A 19,354-nucleotide genomic window follows, 5' to 3' on the forward strand; every position below is an offset into this window, starting at 1 on the left:
ATAAATTAGTTGTGACATTGAGAAAAGTTCTTTTTAATGCTAGGGGTCGCCCACTTCAAATGGAAGTATAGTTTGTGGCAATATATACTTAGACATTGACTGCGCTAATGCTTGTGTAGCATTTCTTCTGTCAATAGATCATTGTCAAATTAGTTGTGATGCCTTTTTTATGAGAACGTGGGACTGACTGTCACACCAGTGGCACTTTTCTCGTACATTTTTCTAAATTAAGACCCAATTCCCATAAATCCTGGTGCTTCTTCACTTACCCCGCATGGAAGTCGGGTTCAATTAAAGGTGGTGAAGATGATGAATAGACAGAAAGGGAAGAATAGGGGAAAACAGGAAGGATGGACAGAAATGGGGGAGAGGAGTTGAAGGTAGGCATGGTAAAGCGATGTAGGCACTGCCGCGCTCAGCGCTACAGGAAGGGAGCAGAAAAAGAAGTGTAGCAGAGAGATGGATGGGAGGAGGTAATATTGAGATGAGTGGTACGAGGAAACAGAAGATGGAAGTGAAGGGAGATGAAGGAAGCTGAGATGGCAGAGGAGATGGAGGGAGGAGTGTGCAGAGCGGAGCTACCTGCTGCTGATGGCAGTCAGAGTCAGTGAGGGATGGAGGGCGATCCAGCTGTGACATTAAAGCAGCAGGTGGAGGCCATCATTAGGAATGGCACGGGAGGCTGGATGAGCCCGCACACACTCATTTCTTTGGGGCCCAGCGGACCACTGTAGAGAGAGTGTGTGTGTATGTGTGTGCCTCTCCTCAAAAAGAGCTGAAGCATGGTCCCATAACTTCAGAGCTCCTCCCCACCTCCCCTTTCATCTCTCCCACATGGAATCGCTCTTCCTCGCCAGGTTTTCGGTGGCTTCGCCCGGTGAGGGTTGAGCGGTTCCTACATCTGCTAGCTCTCTGCTAATGGTTTCTCAGTTAGCTTTTAGCCAATTACAATACAGCAGTTTGTTCGATTTCAGCTTAATTTTTCAGCTCATAGCTTCCCCTATGTTTCGTTCACGTCGTTGCGGCGCACAGCCGGCAAACTGGATGCTCAGTCGTTTTCAAATGAAAACACAATAAGAAATTGTGCCAACTGTTCCCTCACTTTTATGCCAAAGTTAGAACAACTAGCACAGCTGTTTAGTTGTTTTAGAGATTCACGCTACCTTTGTCAACCATGCTGATTTAATCTTCTGGTAGTTCATTGTCTTTGAGAAAATAAGTTTGGTTTCAGTAATACACTCCATTTCCCCAATGTGGAGATGAAGAAGATAATGTATAACAAGGCATCAAACCTTTAGAAATGAAATGGTAGACTCAAAATGAACATTCACAAACCCTTTGTTTATAAGAGACATAGACAAAGGTGATCAGTTGATATTGAACCAGAAGTTGGGAACCAGGGAAAAGTGTTTTCCACTACAAAATTTTACATTGCTTGGCTGACAAAAGTAAAAACTTCCATTCTTGTACTTGATGCCACACACTAGAAATCACTGGGTTAAACAAATTCCTAATCTGGCTTAAATTAGCACAGATATTTGGTTAACTTTACAGAGTACTAATGGTAAAAGCTAAAAGTGTTTAGTTGCTGGAATAAAAGAACCCTTCTGTTGGCTGGTTCTGCTCCCGTGTGTGGCTACTTGGTAAAATTAACCCAGTATTGCGTCTGAGCTGTAGTTACCCAGGCTCGGTCAATTTAAAAGCCATCTGGTGTGACTTTTTTAAGGCAACAATATGAGCGAAAATGTCACACCCTGAAGAAACCAGCTGAAAGTAACTCAAACAAAAAGTTGGCAAAGTATGTCATGTCTGACCTGGCTCTTATCCCAGCATGCCTTGTGTGGAGCTCTCGGGAATGGGTGTGTGCGATCGGAGGGGCGGCGGGCTACGGTGCGTCTAAGCCAAGTGTTGCTCCAGGCCTTTTCTTAGATCTGCCATCCCTTCCGGACCTGTAGATGGGCCTATCCAGGAACACCATTAGGCAAATGAAGTTGTTTGTATCAAATATTGACATGTTATCTCTTCATCATCGGGCAGCGGGAGGGAGGAGAGAGAGAAAGATTGTAACTGTGGGTAATTGAGCCGTGTCTCCCCTGCTTATCGGTAAAGCTCCGGCACGTCACGGACCTAACGAGCTGTGGCGCGCCGATTAGTCTGAAGGGAAAGTCGAACGTGAAACACCAGAGTCTCCGTCTTTCTTTTTCCTTTTTCTTTTTTTTTTTCATATCTGCAATGGATATTATGAGCCTCCCTGGAGGGCAGAGGCACAGCCTTATTAGTTCAATTCATGGGGGGGAAGAGAATTGATATGGATGAATGGCATGTTAAAGTATCCCTTTGTTACAATAACCATCAAGGCTGATGGTTCGAGCTGATGATGCAGCCCAAGGCAGCAGGACGACAAGCTGAGGCCTTGACCTGGATGGCAGAGGATGCACACACACCAAGGGCAGGGGGCTGATTACACACTGCCTTAAACAAATGGATTTGCCCCTTTAACATTTAGATATGGGATCTTTCTGTGTGTGTGTGTGTGTGTGTGTGTGTGTGTGTGTGTGTGTGTGTGTGTGTGTGTGTGTGTGTGTGTGTGTGTGTGTGTGTGTGTGTGTGTGTGTGTGTGCGTGTACACATGAGAGACATGGTACTTGCGCATGTCTGTTGTTGTGAGTAAAGACTGTCATTTGTCTGAATATGTATCAGTATATTTGTGTGTGTGCTTCCTGCATTTATCAGAAATAGTACTTTGGGCGTATTAGATAATCATATGGTGAATAGCTAATTGTAAATGTATCATCACCACCATTTGTGTGTGGTTATTTTTAGTTGTGTGTGTAGTTATTGTGCACCTCTCTGAATATTAACATCCATTTGTGTGCGTGTGTGTGTGTGTGTATGTGTTTGTGTGTGTGTACACGGCCTGTGCCAGGTGCCTCCACAGGGCATTACCCATCTTGCACTCTGAGAATAATCCAGGAAAAAATGGGCGAGATGAGAATCTCACAACATGCCAGTTTGATTTGTACCCCTTGCTATCAAAGAATGCTAATTAAAATCATATTTTGCATATGTCTTGTCTTTCATGCGCATATGCAAATTGCCCCTGTTGCCTTTCAGCACTCTGTAATTAGGTTTATGAAGGACAGCTGTAATACATAATTAACAGAAATGTTTGCAAGCTCTTTTTTTTCTCCCCACGTCTAAACACGACGACTTAAACAAGCGTGCGTGAAGTGTTCCACGGCCGTGCTTTTCTCTCGAATATATTGATTAATTCGTTTGCCCCCCCCCCCCCCCACCCCACCTCCTCAGAAATATCTTAATTATGCCGTTTGTTTATTTATAGATGATGCCGTCAGTCAGGGGCGCTTCCTTCCAGTAGGCCTGAGAAGTTCGGCATTTTGATCTCGCCATTCTCCCTGATTGGAACATACAAGATTTAGTCATGCACTCGCTCCCAGTTTAACTCCGAGGCAAACGCTCTGGACGGGTGGATGGATCGGAGTTAGAGAGGATTGAGAAAAATGTAGAGTGACGATAGTGAGGCAAAACAGTGGAACATGTTTGAATATTTATATGGTGGTGTTAGTTAGCGTCGGCCTCAGGGGCCTCGATGACGGACGAGACTCTGGGGCCATGATGGGATGGAGGACACAGCTGTGTGTGTGTGTGTGTGTGTGTGTGTGTGTGTGTGTGTGTGTGTGTGTGTGTGTGTGTGTGTGTGTGTGTGTGTGTGTGTGTGTGTGTGTGTGTGTGTGTGTGTGTGTGTGTGTGTGTGTGTGTGTCCAGACGTTAGACGGGAGGGGGCAATAGCTGACATAGCGACATAAATAGTGAAATAATTATGCTTTCGCTTTATGAAAGACTGAAGAGTTAGAAGGAGAGCTTCAGAAAGGCAATGCCTGAGAGAAAAGAGAATAATGATCTACTTGGAAGAAACAAAAGTGAAAACCTCCAGAAAAGAAAGTAATGGGAGGAGTGACACTGAGGAGGGGGAGTGGGTGGGGGGGGAATCGAGTGTGTGGGGTGACAGTGCCAACCACATGGCTGTCGGTTCAACTCCCACGGCCTCTTTCATGTAGCTCCATCCTCAGCTCTCAGATGTGGTCATTGTCTCTCAGATGCACAATAATGGGAAGTGATGGGTGCTAAATGAAAAAGCCAGGGGATGAGAACTCTGGTGAAGCAGCTTGGATGTCAGAGTAGTTAGTCCTGTCATCCGTTCATTATGTTTTCATGTGCTGTTTAGGAGACGCGGTAAACTCGGGGCCCTCGACAAAGTCAGGACATTGTGGTCACCGTGGAGCCGGGGTACCCTGGTGTTTTTGACTGCGTGTTCGTGCAACTGTATTTACTGTAGATCCATGTGCGTTTGAATCCTTGCATGTGTGTAGGTCTACATATTTGTTTGACACATTGATGCACAACATGTGGAGCTAGATCCTCACGTTGCTGTCGGACCAAAAAGGTGCTCGTACAACAAACATTTCTCAAACTTCATACTTCTCTTGTGGTGCAAAGTTTTCATATACATTCACGTCAGTTTTGCCTGTCTGTCATCTATTAGCAGAACAATAGTTTCTCCACCCTAAAACCTGTTTTTGACCGGTTATATTTAAAACTAAATTGCAGATGGGGTTTCCTGTGTAAATCCTGGGAATGTAAGAGAAGGATGGGTTCGTGTTCTCATGCGATTGTTCAGACGTGTCTAGGGGTGGGAGAAAACAGAGGACAAGCAACAGCCTCATATTCTTAAAATGAACCCACATCTTTACGGGAAGAAAAATGGAGGAATAACCAAAGCAAAGACACGTCTTTTTTGTTTTACAGCTCAAGGTTGGAAATAGTGGCAAAAAAATGCTAATGTCCAGCTTGAGTCTCATTTAAACTCTATTTAATTCATTTCAGTAGAAATGATTGCAGAGGCTGTCATCCAGTCCAGTTGGAATGAACCATTGCTAAAATAGAACTCTCTTGTATACCCACCACATACGTTAACCCATGTTCTGTTTGTGTGTTTAACAGATGGGCCTTTGTGATGAAGAAACACCTCAGCACCCACCTGCTGGGAAAACACGGAGTTGGACAGCGTAAAGAGAGGTAAATTAAACAATTTCAACAGCCCCCAGGACAACATATCATCTGTTGTGTCTTCTTTTCAGTCAAAGAAGACACATCTTATAAAAATCTATTCTAGCTCATTTGCATTCATGAAATAGAAAATGGGATTTAGATATGTTTCTTTAGCCTGAATCGTGACTGTCAAGTAGTTTAGCTTGTTTTCATGAGACCAAAGTGAGAGACACAGCATGTAATTAATTCTAGATTTTGGAGGATGACTCCTACAACCCCGATGGAGGTCTGCAAGCTTTTAAGCAAAAGTCCCCAGTAGTTACGGGAAATTTCAAGTTAAATATAACTTGAGATCCTCCCTTTCCCTAATGAGTTAAATGGCTTTCACTCATTCTGTCAGTCTCGCTCTCTTGCTTACATCCCTTTTTTCTGTCAAACTTTATCCGGCTCCCTCCCTCATCTTACTTTCTGCTCTCCCTCTTGAATTAAGGATGAATGATGTTTCTTTTACCATTTTATGTCTGCGTACGCGAGTGTGTGTGTGTGTTTCTGTGTATGTGTAATGTGCCCGCCTGGCCCTGTCTATCAGAAGCAGAGCCCTGCTGTCAGTGTATGTGCGTTTTTGTGTGCATGTGTGTGAAAAAGAAAGATGAGGAGATGAAGTTGCGAAGCCCCCTCCCCAACCCCCACCCTGACAAGCCCAAAACGAGACGTTAAACACCTCTCAATCTGTCAAGAGAGCTGCTAAAATAGAAACAGACCCGCTTTTTCATTACTCTGCAACCAAATTGATACTTTTGACAGCATGTGGTATTAGATTTGACAAGTGGCTTCAGATATGGAAGTAAGCAACCCGACCAGATGCCGCTCCATCTCTCTGACAATATCAACTAAATTCCTACTGTCAGCTGCTCATCTGCATTAGATGGAAACGAATCCTCATATCCTCAACTGCTTCATGTCTCTGTGTGATCCACAGTTTTTTTTTTTTATGAAACGTCACACTCACAGTTACATATGTTCACACGTGTGACCTAACCTGTGCAACCCCACCTTTCTGCTGTTTGCCACTCTGCTGGCTGACCGAGGACATGAACCAATGACCTTCCAGTCCAAAATCTATGCTACTGTCTACTATCTATCGTCTTGGCTCATGCCAATTGTAAAGGAAAAAACTAAAGAAAAAGCTAAGGGAAAAGAAAGTACAAGAAGAGAAACAACTTATGCTGTCTCTTTGCTTTTCTAAAGATGAACAGCTAAAACTGGTATTTTTCCTTTTGTAAGAGCAGATGCCTCTCCTGCTAACAGTGGCTAACAACACGTAGGGGTGGGATGTGGAAACTATCTAATATCACAATATTTTTCACATAATAACTCAATATTGATATCATAGGGTTGGCAATTGGTGCTTTCACAAAACATTAACACAATGAGATTTTGGATAGATAATCTTTAGCTACATTAATATAATGACTTAGTGGGTGAAGGCCAATAATAGAACAGTTTAAACAGTCTGGTGAGTTCAGAACATCCCTTAACTGTAATGCAGCCTGTAAAACTAGAAAAAGACAACACAATTACTATATATCTAAAATCTTAGACCATATCTAGTTTCATATCACAATTTAATATCGATAAATTACTGAACAGATAAAACCGGCCTAACTGCCATGACCTCAGGTATTGGTGGGCTATAGACACATGTGTGTCGAAGTCTGAAGTAAACAAGCTGCCATCACTGAAGTGGCATTTCATTTATAAACCTGCAGTACATACACTGTAATTAATATTAAGGGTTTTACTTCTTTCCCACTTCTGCCTAGTGTCATGTTGAAATAGAAGTCATTGAAGGCCTTAAAAAACCCCTCAAATAACACTTACTGGACTGACCTTTAACTTAGGAAACTAAAAGTAAAATCTACATCCTCTGCTCCATGAAATACATTAAACTTGTATCCATTATTTGTTGATTTTATAATCATAAGTGTTTTGAGACCGATTAACTTCAACATGAACACATTTCTGTGTTCACGGTCAACAACATAATGATCAGAATGATTCTTCTTCTGATATGAAAAAGCACAACACTTAAACCAGCCACAGGATCAGTCAATGTGTCCGCCACACAAGTGGATCCTTGTCAATTTGGGTATGCAGCTCATCTTAGAAGTGCTGTTTTAGCCAAAGCCAGCGAAAGCATTGATTTTAGTTAATACAACTTTCAGTATTTGACGACAACTTTGACGGCGGTTGGATTTAATTGACTATAACTGGTAAAAAAGTCCCATGTCTAACTGCATCACACGTTTGCTCCCAAAGACCTTTTGTGTTCATTGTTTTTGTGATAGAAGGTGGCAACACTACCAAGGTCATAGAGGACACACACTCACTCACACACAACGATAATAGGCATGAATGAAGCTGTAAGGTCCGTGTGTTGGCTGATAGTGTTCACCTCAATGTGTGTATTCTTGCTCAGCCATTAAGTATTATGCCACTCAGCATCAAACACACCCATGTTAACTTCCATATAGTTATGTTCATCCGCATAAACACACACCGTACGCTCCCACTAGTCAACATAAGATCATTCTTTCTTGCTGTCGCTCATTCCTTTTTACTGCACTCGTTCATGCACACTTAAACACATGCTTGCTTACACACACACACACACACACACACACACACACACACACACACACACACACACACACACACATACACTCCCCTGCATGCGCACTTAGAGGGAGGATGGCCACAAGGTTTGTTCTATTTAAACCTGTAAAACACGGTGTCATCATTTTCCTGACAGTCCTGCAGACAGAATTTATCTCATCATTAATTAACCATCATATTTCCAACACAGTGCAGCTTAATTAGCACAAGGTCATTGGGGAGGGCTTATTAAGTGGAACAAATTTGGGCGAGTGTAAGAGAGGAGGCAGAGAACGGAGGAGACATAGGGGAGAGAGAGAGAGTGAGGTGGGGATGACAAAAGAGATAGGCAAAGATGAAAGACAGAAAAGGAGGAAAGACACAGAAAGAGAGGAAGTGTGTGTCTACGTGTGTGTATATGTGTGTGTGTACGTGCGGTTTGGTCGGACATGACAGTGCTGGCTCAATGATTGATAACTGCACCGGTTTTGAAAGCCCAGACCTGGAGACTAGGACGGTAGCTGAGGGAGAAGGAGAGACAGGGAGAGGGGAAGGATGGGGAAATGTGTGTGTGTGTGTGGGGGGGGGGGGGGTATCTGAACCGGCAACTGGGGACCAGTGGAGGAGGAGGGGGAGGGAGAGTGGGTTTGGAGGCAATGGGGGTTGCTGGGGGGAGCCAATTGCAAACATATGCTGGCTGGCAGGCGGTGGAGAGATGGATTGCAGCGGGACACTGTCAGAGAGGCAGTTTCATCACCATCTCTACGGCCCCGTTCACCTGATATTTTTAGAACACTGGGGAGATCTGTTAGTCAAAGGAAGAGAGGAGGAGGAGCAGGAGAAGGAAGAGACCTGACTAGCCGTAGGTAGCGCCAGGCTCCACTTAGCAAAATCCATCTAGGGGCCTCAAACGCCAAGTTATTGCGGGTGGGTATTTCAGAGGATGAGTCCCACTGATTTCAGTTTTAAAAGGTTCACGACTTCCTGTATAAATATTCTATTTTATCAGCCTCAATGTTATTGATCCACATGGGGGAAATCTGTCCCCTTTTGACCTCTCCTAAGTAGTAATGGGTAGTGAGCGGCATTAGCTCAACACCCAAGGGCTATACCTTTAAGAATAAAGCACAATGCATTTGAAAGTATAACAAAAGACTCCGGTAACACTGTGTAAGAGAAAACATGGCTGTGCAAAAAAAAATTCAGCTGGCCACACAAATGAAAGCCAAATGAATCACCTCCTTTTGGTTTTTAAACCTGATCATTTTCAAGTCATATGGAGTCTCCTTTCAGCTTACCATGCATGTTTTTAGTGTTGAGGAAAACCTACTCAAACGCAGGAAAGGCCAAGTTAAACGCACACAATTTATTTAAACCTGAATATTTTTGCTTTGCCAATACCTTTTTGTCTAATCAAATCACAGTGTCTCATCACAATCATTCCCCATTAATGAGTGTAGTCGGACGATGGTGGTCAACAAAGCTAATATTAGGCTCACATATCGTTCTAACTCCAGCGGGGAAGAGGAGTAGGAAGGGGAATCGGGAGGGGAGGATGGGTGAGATGACAGACTCCAACCATCTGACAGGTTCAGGGTGAGAGAGAGAGAGAGTTGAACTGTTAAAAAGTGACACAACTGGGTCTTCGTCACAGTCACACCACCACTCCTCACTGCAGGCACTCAGCGGAGACGAGAGCTTTCGTCTGCCCGCATGTGTGTGCTTTTCTCGTAGCTGTGTAACGAGGACCACGTGTCCTCACAAGTTTACGTAAACCCAGCTATGTGTTGTCTGATTGTAATGGGATGCGATGAACTCAAAAAATGTCCATTGTAACATTTTGCATTACAGCTCAGAATTATAATAAGAAGTTGTCACTTTTGTTATCACCCACTTGTAATGTCATACTGAGTTGAATTATCCCTGTTCCTCAGTGTGCTTTCATCTGAATATATAATCTCCCTTCTTTAGTTAATGGATGCGCGGTCTGAGCCAGCCTGGTGGGGAAATGGTTGTATAGTCTCCAGGATCTATAAAAGCATTCCCACCAGTTTGATTTTATTGATTGTTATTGAGTGCTGCACATCAAAAAATGCCTTTTTTTTCCTGCTCATTCGCTGGGGAACAATAGAGTTATCTTGACTGTAAAACAAAAAGAGTATACAACCATCGGTTTTGAATGTGTGGTGTTAATTACAGCAAAGAAAAGCTTCCCCGGAGGAGGACCGTGGAATAAATTGTGTATCACTTCTTTTGAGTTACAAGCCAAACACTATTTTTATATGACTCAAACAGACCGCTATATAATTATGTTTGTCTTTCAACAAAACAAGTGACATATTTCACAACATAGTAACATTTTTATTCACTTTTGTCATAATTTACCATTTTAAACTTGGTGTGCGTCTCAGTTTGTGTCTCCCCCCCCCCCGATGCCTGCCGACACCTAAACCAACACTTCAATAACAAGGGAGTGACTTGAGAGGATGATCGACAGCACCGACCTTGCCTCAATTGCTTGTAATTAGTTCTTTAAAAACAGGGCGCCAAAAGACAACTGACCTGTCTCACATACCTGTTTTCATAGGTAATTGTTAAAACGCCTGCATTTTCGCGCTTGTAATAATAAACTCCTTGAACTAATACACTCATCACTCTTGAAACAGGAGTGCTGACAACCCAGAAGAAAGATATATTTGTTTAAGTCGGGGGGCATGATACAAGCAGCTGGAGAGAATGTTTTCAGTGTTTTGGAGATGTGTAATTGCTAAAATCTGCTCACAGTTTAGTGTGAGTGCCGTTGCTGTTTTTACTACGGCATTACTGTATGTCTGAGCGAATATCAGCGGGTGCTAAGAAGAAATCAGAAAACCAGGTGAAAAGGCATTAATACAGATCCAGAAATAGCTAGCATGATGCATGCAGCGCAGGTGTGATGACTCACAAAATGAAAGCAGGGATAGTCAGAGCATCCGTTATGACATGACTGCAGTGAGAGGAGAGAATGACTGAGAGAAGATACTAATTTTGGATTGAAAGTTGCTAATAGAAAAAGCATGTAGATTATGTAAATAAGTTGTGTCTTTATTTGTATCTTAAATTTGTCAATTTCGTTACCATAGTCAACGTTTTTCTTGACAATTTCATGTGTGGCAATGCTAGAATAAATCTGCAGTCAATATTCATCAAATCAGAAAAAAACGTATCCTATTATGAAATTTAAAAAAAATGGCCTGACAAATCAGCAAACCAATATTCTAGTCAAACCCAGGTTTACATTATATCTACATGTTCACATGGCAGAACAGATATATACGTTGCTGCGGTCGGTCACGTTGCTGTGCCAGGGGCCGAGCTCGGCTGAGCGGGCATCTGGCTTTGCAGCGTTGGACTCTGGGCTTGCAGCCGCGTCCCAGCATGCCGTGCAGCGCGGCCATATTGCCACGGCACCGAGGGCCGGGACCATCCGGGCTTGACGGGTGGAGCAGGGAGCGGAAGAGCCCCGCCTGGAGCCAGCATGATGGCAATATGGACCACACGGAGCAGGCAGGGGTCAAGTCACACACCAAAAAAAACGTGTGTGTGTGTGTGTAGGGCTTGTGTGTGTGTGATGGGGAAAAAAGAGAGTTAGCAGTGTGATATGGAGATAAAGAGTAGATAAAGACAACCCCTAATTCATTAGAATAAATCCTTTCCCTTAATTATTGATAATGAATCTGCTCTTTAATCTTTCTCTTTCTTCCTTCCCTTATCTGCCTGTGTCAGCACTTTGTCTCTCTGTCTTGGTGTTGGGTGGTAAGGCCTAGTTTTCAGCCACCCAAGGGCAGCAGTCAATAACATCCCGTTCCGCTGGTACTGTATGCAGGGATGTGATTAGCAGCACAGAGAAGCACAGAAAAGGCAGCGGGAAAATATGAACTTGAAAGTAGCCGTAGATATTTGGATTCACCATGGAATATTAAACTATCCTTAAATCCTGAAAAACAGTTTTTCTTGATCAAACATTCTGCAGCAACATAGAATAAACCCGTGTCCGACACTGAAGCAGAATCAATGTAACACTAAGCAGCGTACACTAGTGAGCAGTACCTCGTAGTAAATGTAATGCAAAGTCAGCGGACTGATTCTGTGTGCTTTGCACTCATGAAGCTCTATTTCCCAGAGGTCCGTGCAGCTCACGTAGTCCCGGCGTGGTACTGGCAAGGCCTCAGCGACCCCTAGCTCACCTTTGTGTTTGCTGGCTCCCTGTTTGAACAGGAGCCAGCGGACAGCGCCTCGCTGTTTACCCTACTCAATATTTCATAGAGAATGAACACTCCCAGAATGAGGGATCGCGTTAATATTGCTGTTAAAATTAAGCGATAATTAAAATTTGTTAGTTTAAAAGCCATTGCAGTCTATAAAAGTTTGATTACTGGAAAATTAGGTGCATTAAGTTTTTATGGGTTGGCCTGCGCCATCGCTTGGGAACGATTTTTATGCACTTGTCATGGGCATATGGTGCAGAATTGTGGGGAGTGTGTGTTTGTGGGTGGAGGGGTGTGTGTGTGTGTGTGTGTGTGTTAAGGAAGCATGTTGGTTCTCTGAAAAGCTGACACACTTAAATGCTAAAATGTCTACCTTTGTGGTCTAACTCATCATTAGCTGACGCACACCACCACAGCCTGGTAGCAGCAACTGTGACAAAATGCCAATTATAAATCTGGGCCTGTGTCTTGAAGTGGAGAGGTCAGAGGTCATGTACGTCTTAGCTCCTTTATGGTCGTGTTGTTTTGGCCAGTGATGTCACATCAGCCCTCTTATCGATGCTTCGTTGTTGGTCACTCTACCATCCAGATCCTTGTCTCAGGGTGCAGCAGGGTCCCCATCGGCTCCTATTACTAATAATAATGTTAGTTAGCCGCTGACAGCTCGTCCCAGAGTTGGAAGCCACCCATCATGTCAGAGCAATATGACCTTGACTTGGAATAAATCTGCAGCAGGAGTTTGTCTTCTCATAACAGCGTCTACCTCATCTCGGTAGTGCAGCTCCAACAGTCCCTCCAGCTTTTGAAGTTTTTCTTTCCCCCTTTCGAATGATGTCACCCGCCACTGAAACCCAAGTGACATTACTCAACCGGACAGGAACGGAGAATGTGCACAGTTCACCTTCATATTCATTTCACATCCTGTGGCTCCAAAACCAGGCAGTTAAACAGTGACACAATTGTGCGGCTAACTGTTGACAGTGGTTGGACATTATGCACAGTGGGACTGTGGAAAATCTGGGCTGCTGCCAGCCTGTTTTTTTCGTTTCTATTGAAACATCAGACTGTCATGGAAGAAATAGATGTTGCCAGGCATCACTAATGAGCCAATTAATCAATGAATTAGCTGAGCACCGATTAAATTAATGCGAGCTGGACGGGCGAGCGGCAGTCGTGGATATATCCTGGGGAAGGTGATTAACACACGCAGAACAGGCAGCGATCAACAAGGCCACTATTAAGTTGGACAACTTCCTGAACTTTTCTCTTTTCAGCTAAATATAGAACAGCTTAATTCGTTTTATTTTGCTTGGACTAGAGAATTATTATCATCTTTTCCCATGTGGCCACACTGCATTGCTAATATGCTGTGGAACTCAAGGGAGATTGAGATGTTGTTATCTTTTTTTTCTCCTTAATTATTTCTGCCAATCTATAAATACCATCTTCTGAAACAACTAGCACAAACAACCAATAAATATACACTTTCACAGCATATATTTTCAGTTCGTAGGTAAACAATGTTACATAATAATATCTCACTCACTCACTCACTCACTCACTCACTCACTCACTCACTCACTCACTCACTCACTCACTCACTCACTCACTCACTCACTCACTTCACCTGTCACCACATAAGTTAAAACAAATATTCATGGCCCAAACAAAAAAGCTCCAATGAAATCGATTAGATGACATGATCAATTTCCTTAATCCCAGAATGCTTTCCCAAACATTCCTATTTTTTAGATTACAAAATTAAATGGATATTTATTTTTATATATATATATATATATATATATATATATATATATATATATATTTATATATATTATTTTAGATTTCATATTTACATAAGTAAAATAGGGTGTAACATAATATTTTAAATCATATAAATACAAACCCCCTCACATACACCACAACTATTTGTGTAAGAGCTAAACTTATGCACTCTGATTCATAACTCATCTCTCTAATTTAGGATCATTTTTAGGTATAATAAATTATTGTAAAATTTGTCTATTTTTCATTTTGATTGTGCCCCCTCAAGGAAACTTGCTAGTACTCCAAACTCACTAATATAAATAATTTCCTCTCGTTGCTTATTGCAAAAATCAAAAGCTATACATATGAAGTATAGCAAGTAAGTACGTATCTTCTGGTATCTAATGTGCCTATGCTGGCTGCTTGTTTAAACTTTCAGGTGTTGGACATCATATGAGGCTGATTCATCATAGTTTAGGACACGGGTCCCAACGTTGGGTCTGGGGCCCATGCAGCGGACAGTCCTGAGCAGGCTGTAGGGGTCCATTAGGGACAATGAGGAACCATCTTGGTTCACTGCATTAAAATTCACTGGAAATCACCTCATTTAGAGAATGTAAAAAAAACTATTATTACGATATAAGGACTCCAATAATCAACTCATGTGTAGTGTAGATAGTTCTACAACTCATCACTTAATCATTGATACAAAGGTTCCCTCATAGCCCAGAAGGACTGAAAGTTATGCAGTACACTGGGGGTCAATGAGGTCTTTCATCAGATCCACCTGAATACTTTGGTTGGATAATATGTGTGTTTATCACCAAGAAATGCAGAAACTCATCACAATCAGCTCTGTGTGGGCCGACGGTCCAGCACAGTACCACATCATCTCCCCATGTCCGAAGTCTCAAGCCACCTTCCACACTCTGTTTGAGCCGAGACATTAAAGAAAGGGAGCGGGAGGGGTTGGAGGGGTTGGCGGTGTTGGAAGGGTGGGGGCTCCCTTGATTATGTGACATCCTCCGGAAGAACGCCGGAGTTGTTTCCTCCATTACTTAGAGGGGGGAAAAAGAGGCCTTTTCACTATTGAGACTGTCACTCTCAATTTGGGCTAACGGTAAGCATGCACAAGGCCTCCTGGATATTCCCCCCCACCTGCTCTCAACCCACTCCCACTCACTGCCCCCCCAACACACACACCCACGCCATCCCAACCTCCCCTCCCCCTGCAGCGGATCGCCGTGGTGACAGTTTGATTAGATCATCAATCGTGGCCGTTAACAGCGGTTTTCCTGAGCACCTGGACCGGCAGGTCACAGCTGGCTCTGAGCTACCGCTGTCCCCCTGACCCAGAGGTGTGTGTGTGTGTGTGTGTGTGCGTGTGTGTGTGTGTGTGTGTGTGTGTGTGTGTGTGTGTGTGTGTGTGTGTGTGTGTGTGTGTGTGTAGTATGCTTGCTTCAAATTGTTTTTGGGTCTGCAAGACCAGCTCTTTGTACTGTATTTGTGAACTTTCAAGTGTGTGTATGTCCGTGTTGCATAGTCCTGTGTGTGGCAAACATGGTGGCATTTGTTAGCATGTCTGCGCGTTTCCACAGTTGTGTTTGTGCATTTGTCAGCGTGTACACGATGTTGAAATGACCCGAGTGCAGGGCCGAGCTTAATTTGGATGTCCACCCCTGTTTCAGTTCAATACAAATGAGGACTACATTTCCTCAGGGGGGCCTTTAGAACCACCTTGGTATTTTTCTGATTTTTTTTTTTGTCCAACCTGGAAGTTAGAGACACTAATGAATGTTTTAATTCCTTGCATAGGTTGTGAGGGGCTACTATCTAGAGACGACAGGTGAAAATATAAATCTTTATGCATGCTAAGAGACAGCAAGAAGAATAGAATTAGATGAGTTGAATAATACAGTGTAAACAGAGGACACATCTGTATCTGTGCGCTCTCTACCATATACGTATTGTTCAGTGTTTGCAGATATCACAGATAGCAGTATGCAGCAGTTATGGCTATTCATCTGTAACACCACACGCACACATACACATTTCTAACCGTAGCAAGGACCCGGTGCACTTCTCAAACACACACAAACATAAATTCACCTGCTTCCCGCGTTGTCTTCGGCGGCTGTATCAAGTTCCGCGTCATTCTGGTAAAGCAGTTAAATTTATGGGCTAACAATAATGGGACAAAGTGTGTGTCTCATTGCGATTCCTCAGGTATCCCATGATTAAATAAACGTCCCCGGTCTTTTCATAAAGCTTGTTTATGGCAGCGTGGCACCATATGCTGCTGCTTCCACCCCACCCACCCATTTCTTCCCCTCTCTCTCTCTCCCTGTTTAATTCTCCCTTCTTCTCTTTGTCTCTCTCTCTCTCTGTCTCTCTCTCTCCGTTTCACTCCACGCTTCATACACTGCCCTACACTGCCTTTACCAGATGCAGGCTGGCCATTATTCTGTGGCGGAGTCGTGGTGGAGAAGCTAAAGTTGTGAATTAACATGTAGAAGCCATTACAGAATGATGATGATATCCATCTGCGCCGTTCATAGCTGCTACTTAGTAAATTGTCTGCGCTGTAATGGCACAACAGTAACAATATGATTCTGGTTTATCAACTCTACGGTCTGTTCCCATCTTTTTCTGTTGAGTAGATGCTCAGGTGTGACTTATTTCCTGGATGCCGTCGAGCATTTGGTTTCGACGCAGCTCTGCTTGGTCCGACCATGTGTGTCAGAGAAGAATCATGGAAATGTATTTTTAATCATCCAGGCGTCAAAGTGTAGTTATGATCCGTTACAAATACTTAAGATTGTCTATTTGTCATATTATTGAATTTGTTATTAATTATTATTATTAGCAAACTTCTTGTCATCTTACCTGGTTGTTATGCTGGTTGACAACATGTTTAAACTATCTGCTTTTTTATTTTTATTAAAATGGTCTTTAACATTCAAATCAAACGAAACATCATACAAAAAAATTGGATTGTGATTAAAGCAATCCTACTAAATCTAAATTAAGCTACAGCAGCTGTTCGTCTTAGCCCTTAAGGGGAGTCAGCACGACAAATGTAGTGGATCATTTTATAATATGTTAAAGTAGTGTGAAGATCATGAATTAATCACGCCAATTGTTCAGAATCTTACATAAGTGAAACACACATGAACCCTGATGCTCATGTCGTGTCTTCCTCTGAAGAGTCCGTGACACTCCGGTCCTCTGTGGCTGGATGCTTTTGACTACGCAAACACAGGCAAAGTAGGAAAAGTTGGGACTGGTAATTACTTCTCCAAAGCTGTGTGTGTGTGTGTGTGTGTGTGTGTGTGTGTGTGTGTGTGTGTGTGTGTGTGTGTGTGTGTGTGTGTGTGTGTGTGTGTGTGTGTGTGTGTGTGTGTGTGTGTGTGTGTGTGTGTGTGTGTGTGTGTGTGTGTGTGTGTGTGTCAGGGGATAGAGGGGGAAAAAACAACAGTCGCTACAAAGCAAAGTCAGAAAAGCAATTAACTTCTCCAGCCAGGACATGGCAGTAAACACGTGTGATTGTTCACTTTATTGTCTTGTTTGGCTCCTGGAGTTGCATCGTGGTTGAAGGCAGAGACAGAGGGACTGAGTTTTGTATACTATAGACTTTTTGTTGTGATTATTAATGGCCATTTCACATTAACCTCGTGCTAATATGCTCAACAATGGCCCAAATCACCTGAGCGATGAGGACGATGAAGGCGGGCCTGTCGTGTGTGTGTGTCATCGTCGCCCCCCCGCCCAGCCAACACTGTACTGCTACCCTACTCTCCCCCCTACCCAACGACCAAGATTAATGAAACCTCCGCCGTTTTTAATTAGCACGGCCACAGTCATCAATTACGTCTGCCCCACCCCAAATACAAATATTGTTATATTTGGGGGGGAAAAAATCTTGATTTATTTCATTGTGGTGGCCGAAGGAGTGAGATGAATGGCCTCCCATCATGGTCATTTGCAGGGATGAGGAGGAGGAGGAGAAGAGAAGGGAGAGTGGGGTGGGTTGGGTAATAAGATCAGTGGGGGTGTAGGGAGGGGGGGGAACATACAGTACAGTAGAGGACATGGACGGGGCCAGTCGGGGAAAAAGCCAAGTCTAGAGGGAAAGACCAGTCTGGGTCTCAGAGTCCCTGTGCAGGGATCTGACTCCAACTGTCCAGGAACTTAATTAGACTTTCCTATAACCCAAAACTGCACTTATACCAGTTTTTCTCCAGCCGATACAAGTAGCTGGAGATTGTATCGTTCAAGTACCAGTGAAAGTACTACTTATTCATGCCACATATTATAAGCCCGTTGCCAAAGAATTGCAACGCCTTTATTCATTTGATTTTCCCTCTTCAAAATCTACGAGTCCATGTGAAACCATTTAGATGTACTTTGCTATGGAGTACATCGTGGGAAAGAAATGGTGAAATATTCGTCTCAATTGCTGTCATGGTGTATTTCTGCACGTGTGACATGCAAATATGCATCTGTTGAGCGAGAGGACAACTTTTTACAGTGAAGAAAAGTCCGTCTGGTCTGTCAGAAACAGGAAGTCACATTTCAGCTCCATGTGACGGCTGAAATAATTTGATTATCCAGCACATAAAAAGTTTCTCACGATTTGCTTTGTAACTAATATTTCCCCGTTGCTGTCTGGAGGCCCTTTTTCACACATCCCCATAGCGGCCAACAATTTTTTTTATTGCTCCAGCACACTTTGCTTGTTGTTTGTGCACATTTTGCATGATGCTTCCTCAGGAGTTTTATTAAGTTCTGCCCCTGGAAACACTCATATTGCTCTCTTAACACCCTATACTGACTTTGCTACTGTATTCGTCAAAAGTTTGCTAAGCGGATTGTAACTTTTTTTTTTCTGGTGTCTTATCAAGACATTTTGGCAAATATCATACCAAGTATTGGATTTGAGTATTTGGATCATTACACAGGTCCCAAATGGGCTTCTCTTGTTGCTGTAGTTGTTATTGTTACTTGAACAAACATAATTATTGTGTCAGAACATGAGGCCAACAATTCATGCTGTCGGTTTTGATGTACGTTGGCAGGCAGGTTGGGGTTGTTGGCGGACATTACACCCGTTGTGACGGCTTATACACTACGCAAAGGCACTTAATCAGTACAGATAGGTGTTGAAAATAAGACATGAGGAAACGACTGCGCTTGGACTTAATGTGTTCGTCCTTGTGAAGAGAAACAGGACTTGTGCCAGACGGAGTCACGTAGTTAAATCCTGCCGTCCAGCTTGTTCTTGTTTCTTTCTGGGAGAAAGAGTGCAGACACAGTATTTGTATTGAATATCAGGCTTTTTCCACATTTCTTTTCTTTAAGGGGCTTCACATCTCTGCTGGCTCGGGCTCAAGCCAAGTCTAGTCTTGCTGTTCTTGTATTAGCATTCTTATAAAAATTGAGTTATGAGGAAAAATAAACTCTTAATCAGTTATTTAAAAAAAAAAAACTATTGTTGACTCTTTCATAAATGAGTAGCCTTTTGCAGCTCCTCTCTGCAGTTCCTCACATTTGCTCATATCTGACTAGGACTTGTTGTAATAATAATGCACGTATGCCGCTTTATGACTTGAAGA

At 43.1% G+C, this 19,354-nt stretch overlaps 1 protein-coding gene across 2 annotated transcripts in view; it reads left to right on the top strand.

The window, feature by feature from the left end:
* The window catches only part of znf407 (zinc finger protein 407), a 139,566-nt gene that overhangs the window by 57,618 nt on the left and 62,594 nt on the right, over positions 1-19,354 (top strand). For both annotated transcript variants that reach the window (XM_054621362.1, XM_054621361.1), the window contains one exon: positions 5,023-5,097. In XM_054621362.1, the coding sequence (XP_054477337.1) occupies positions 5,023-5,097 (75 nt within the window). The remainder of the gene's footprint in view (positions 1-5,022; positions 5,098-19,354) is intronic.

Source organism: Anoplopoma fimbria, chromosome 20 (genome assembly GCF_027596085.1).
Source record: "Anoplopoma fimbria isolate UVic2021 breed Golden Eagle Sablefish chromosome 20, Afim_UVic_2022, whole genome shotgun sequence".
Classification (NCBI taxonomy): domain Eukaryota; kingdom Metazoa; phylum Chordata; class Actinopteri; order Perciformes; family Anoplopomatidae; genus Anoplopoma; species Anoplopoma fimbria.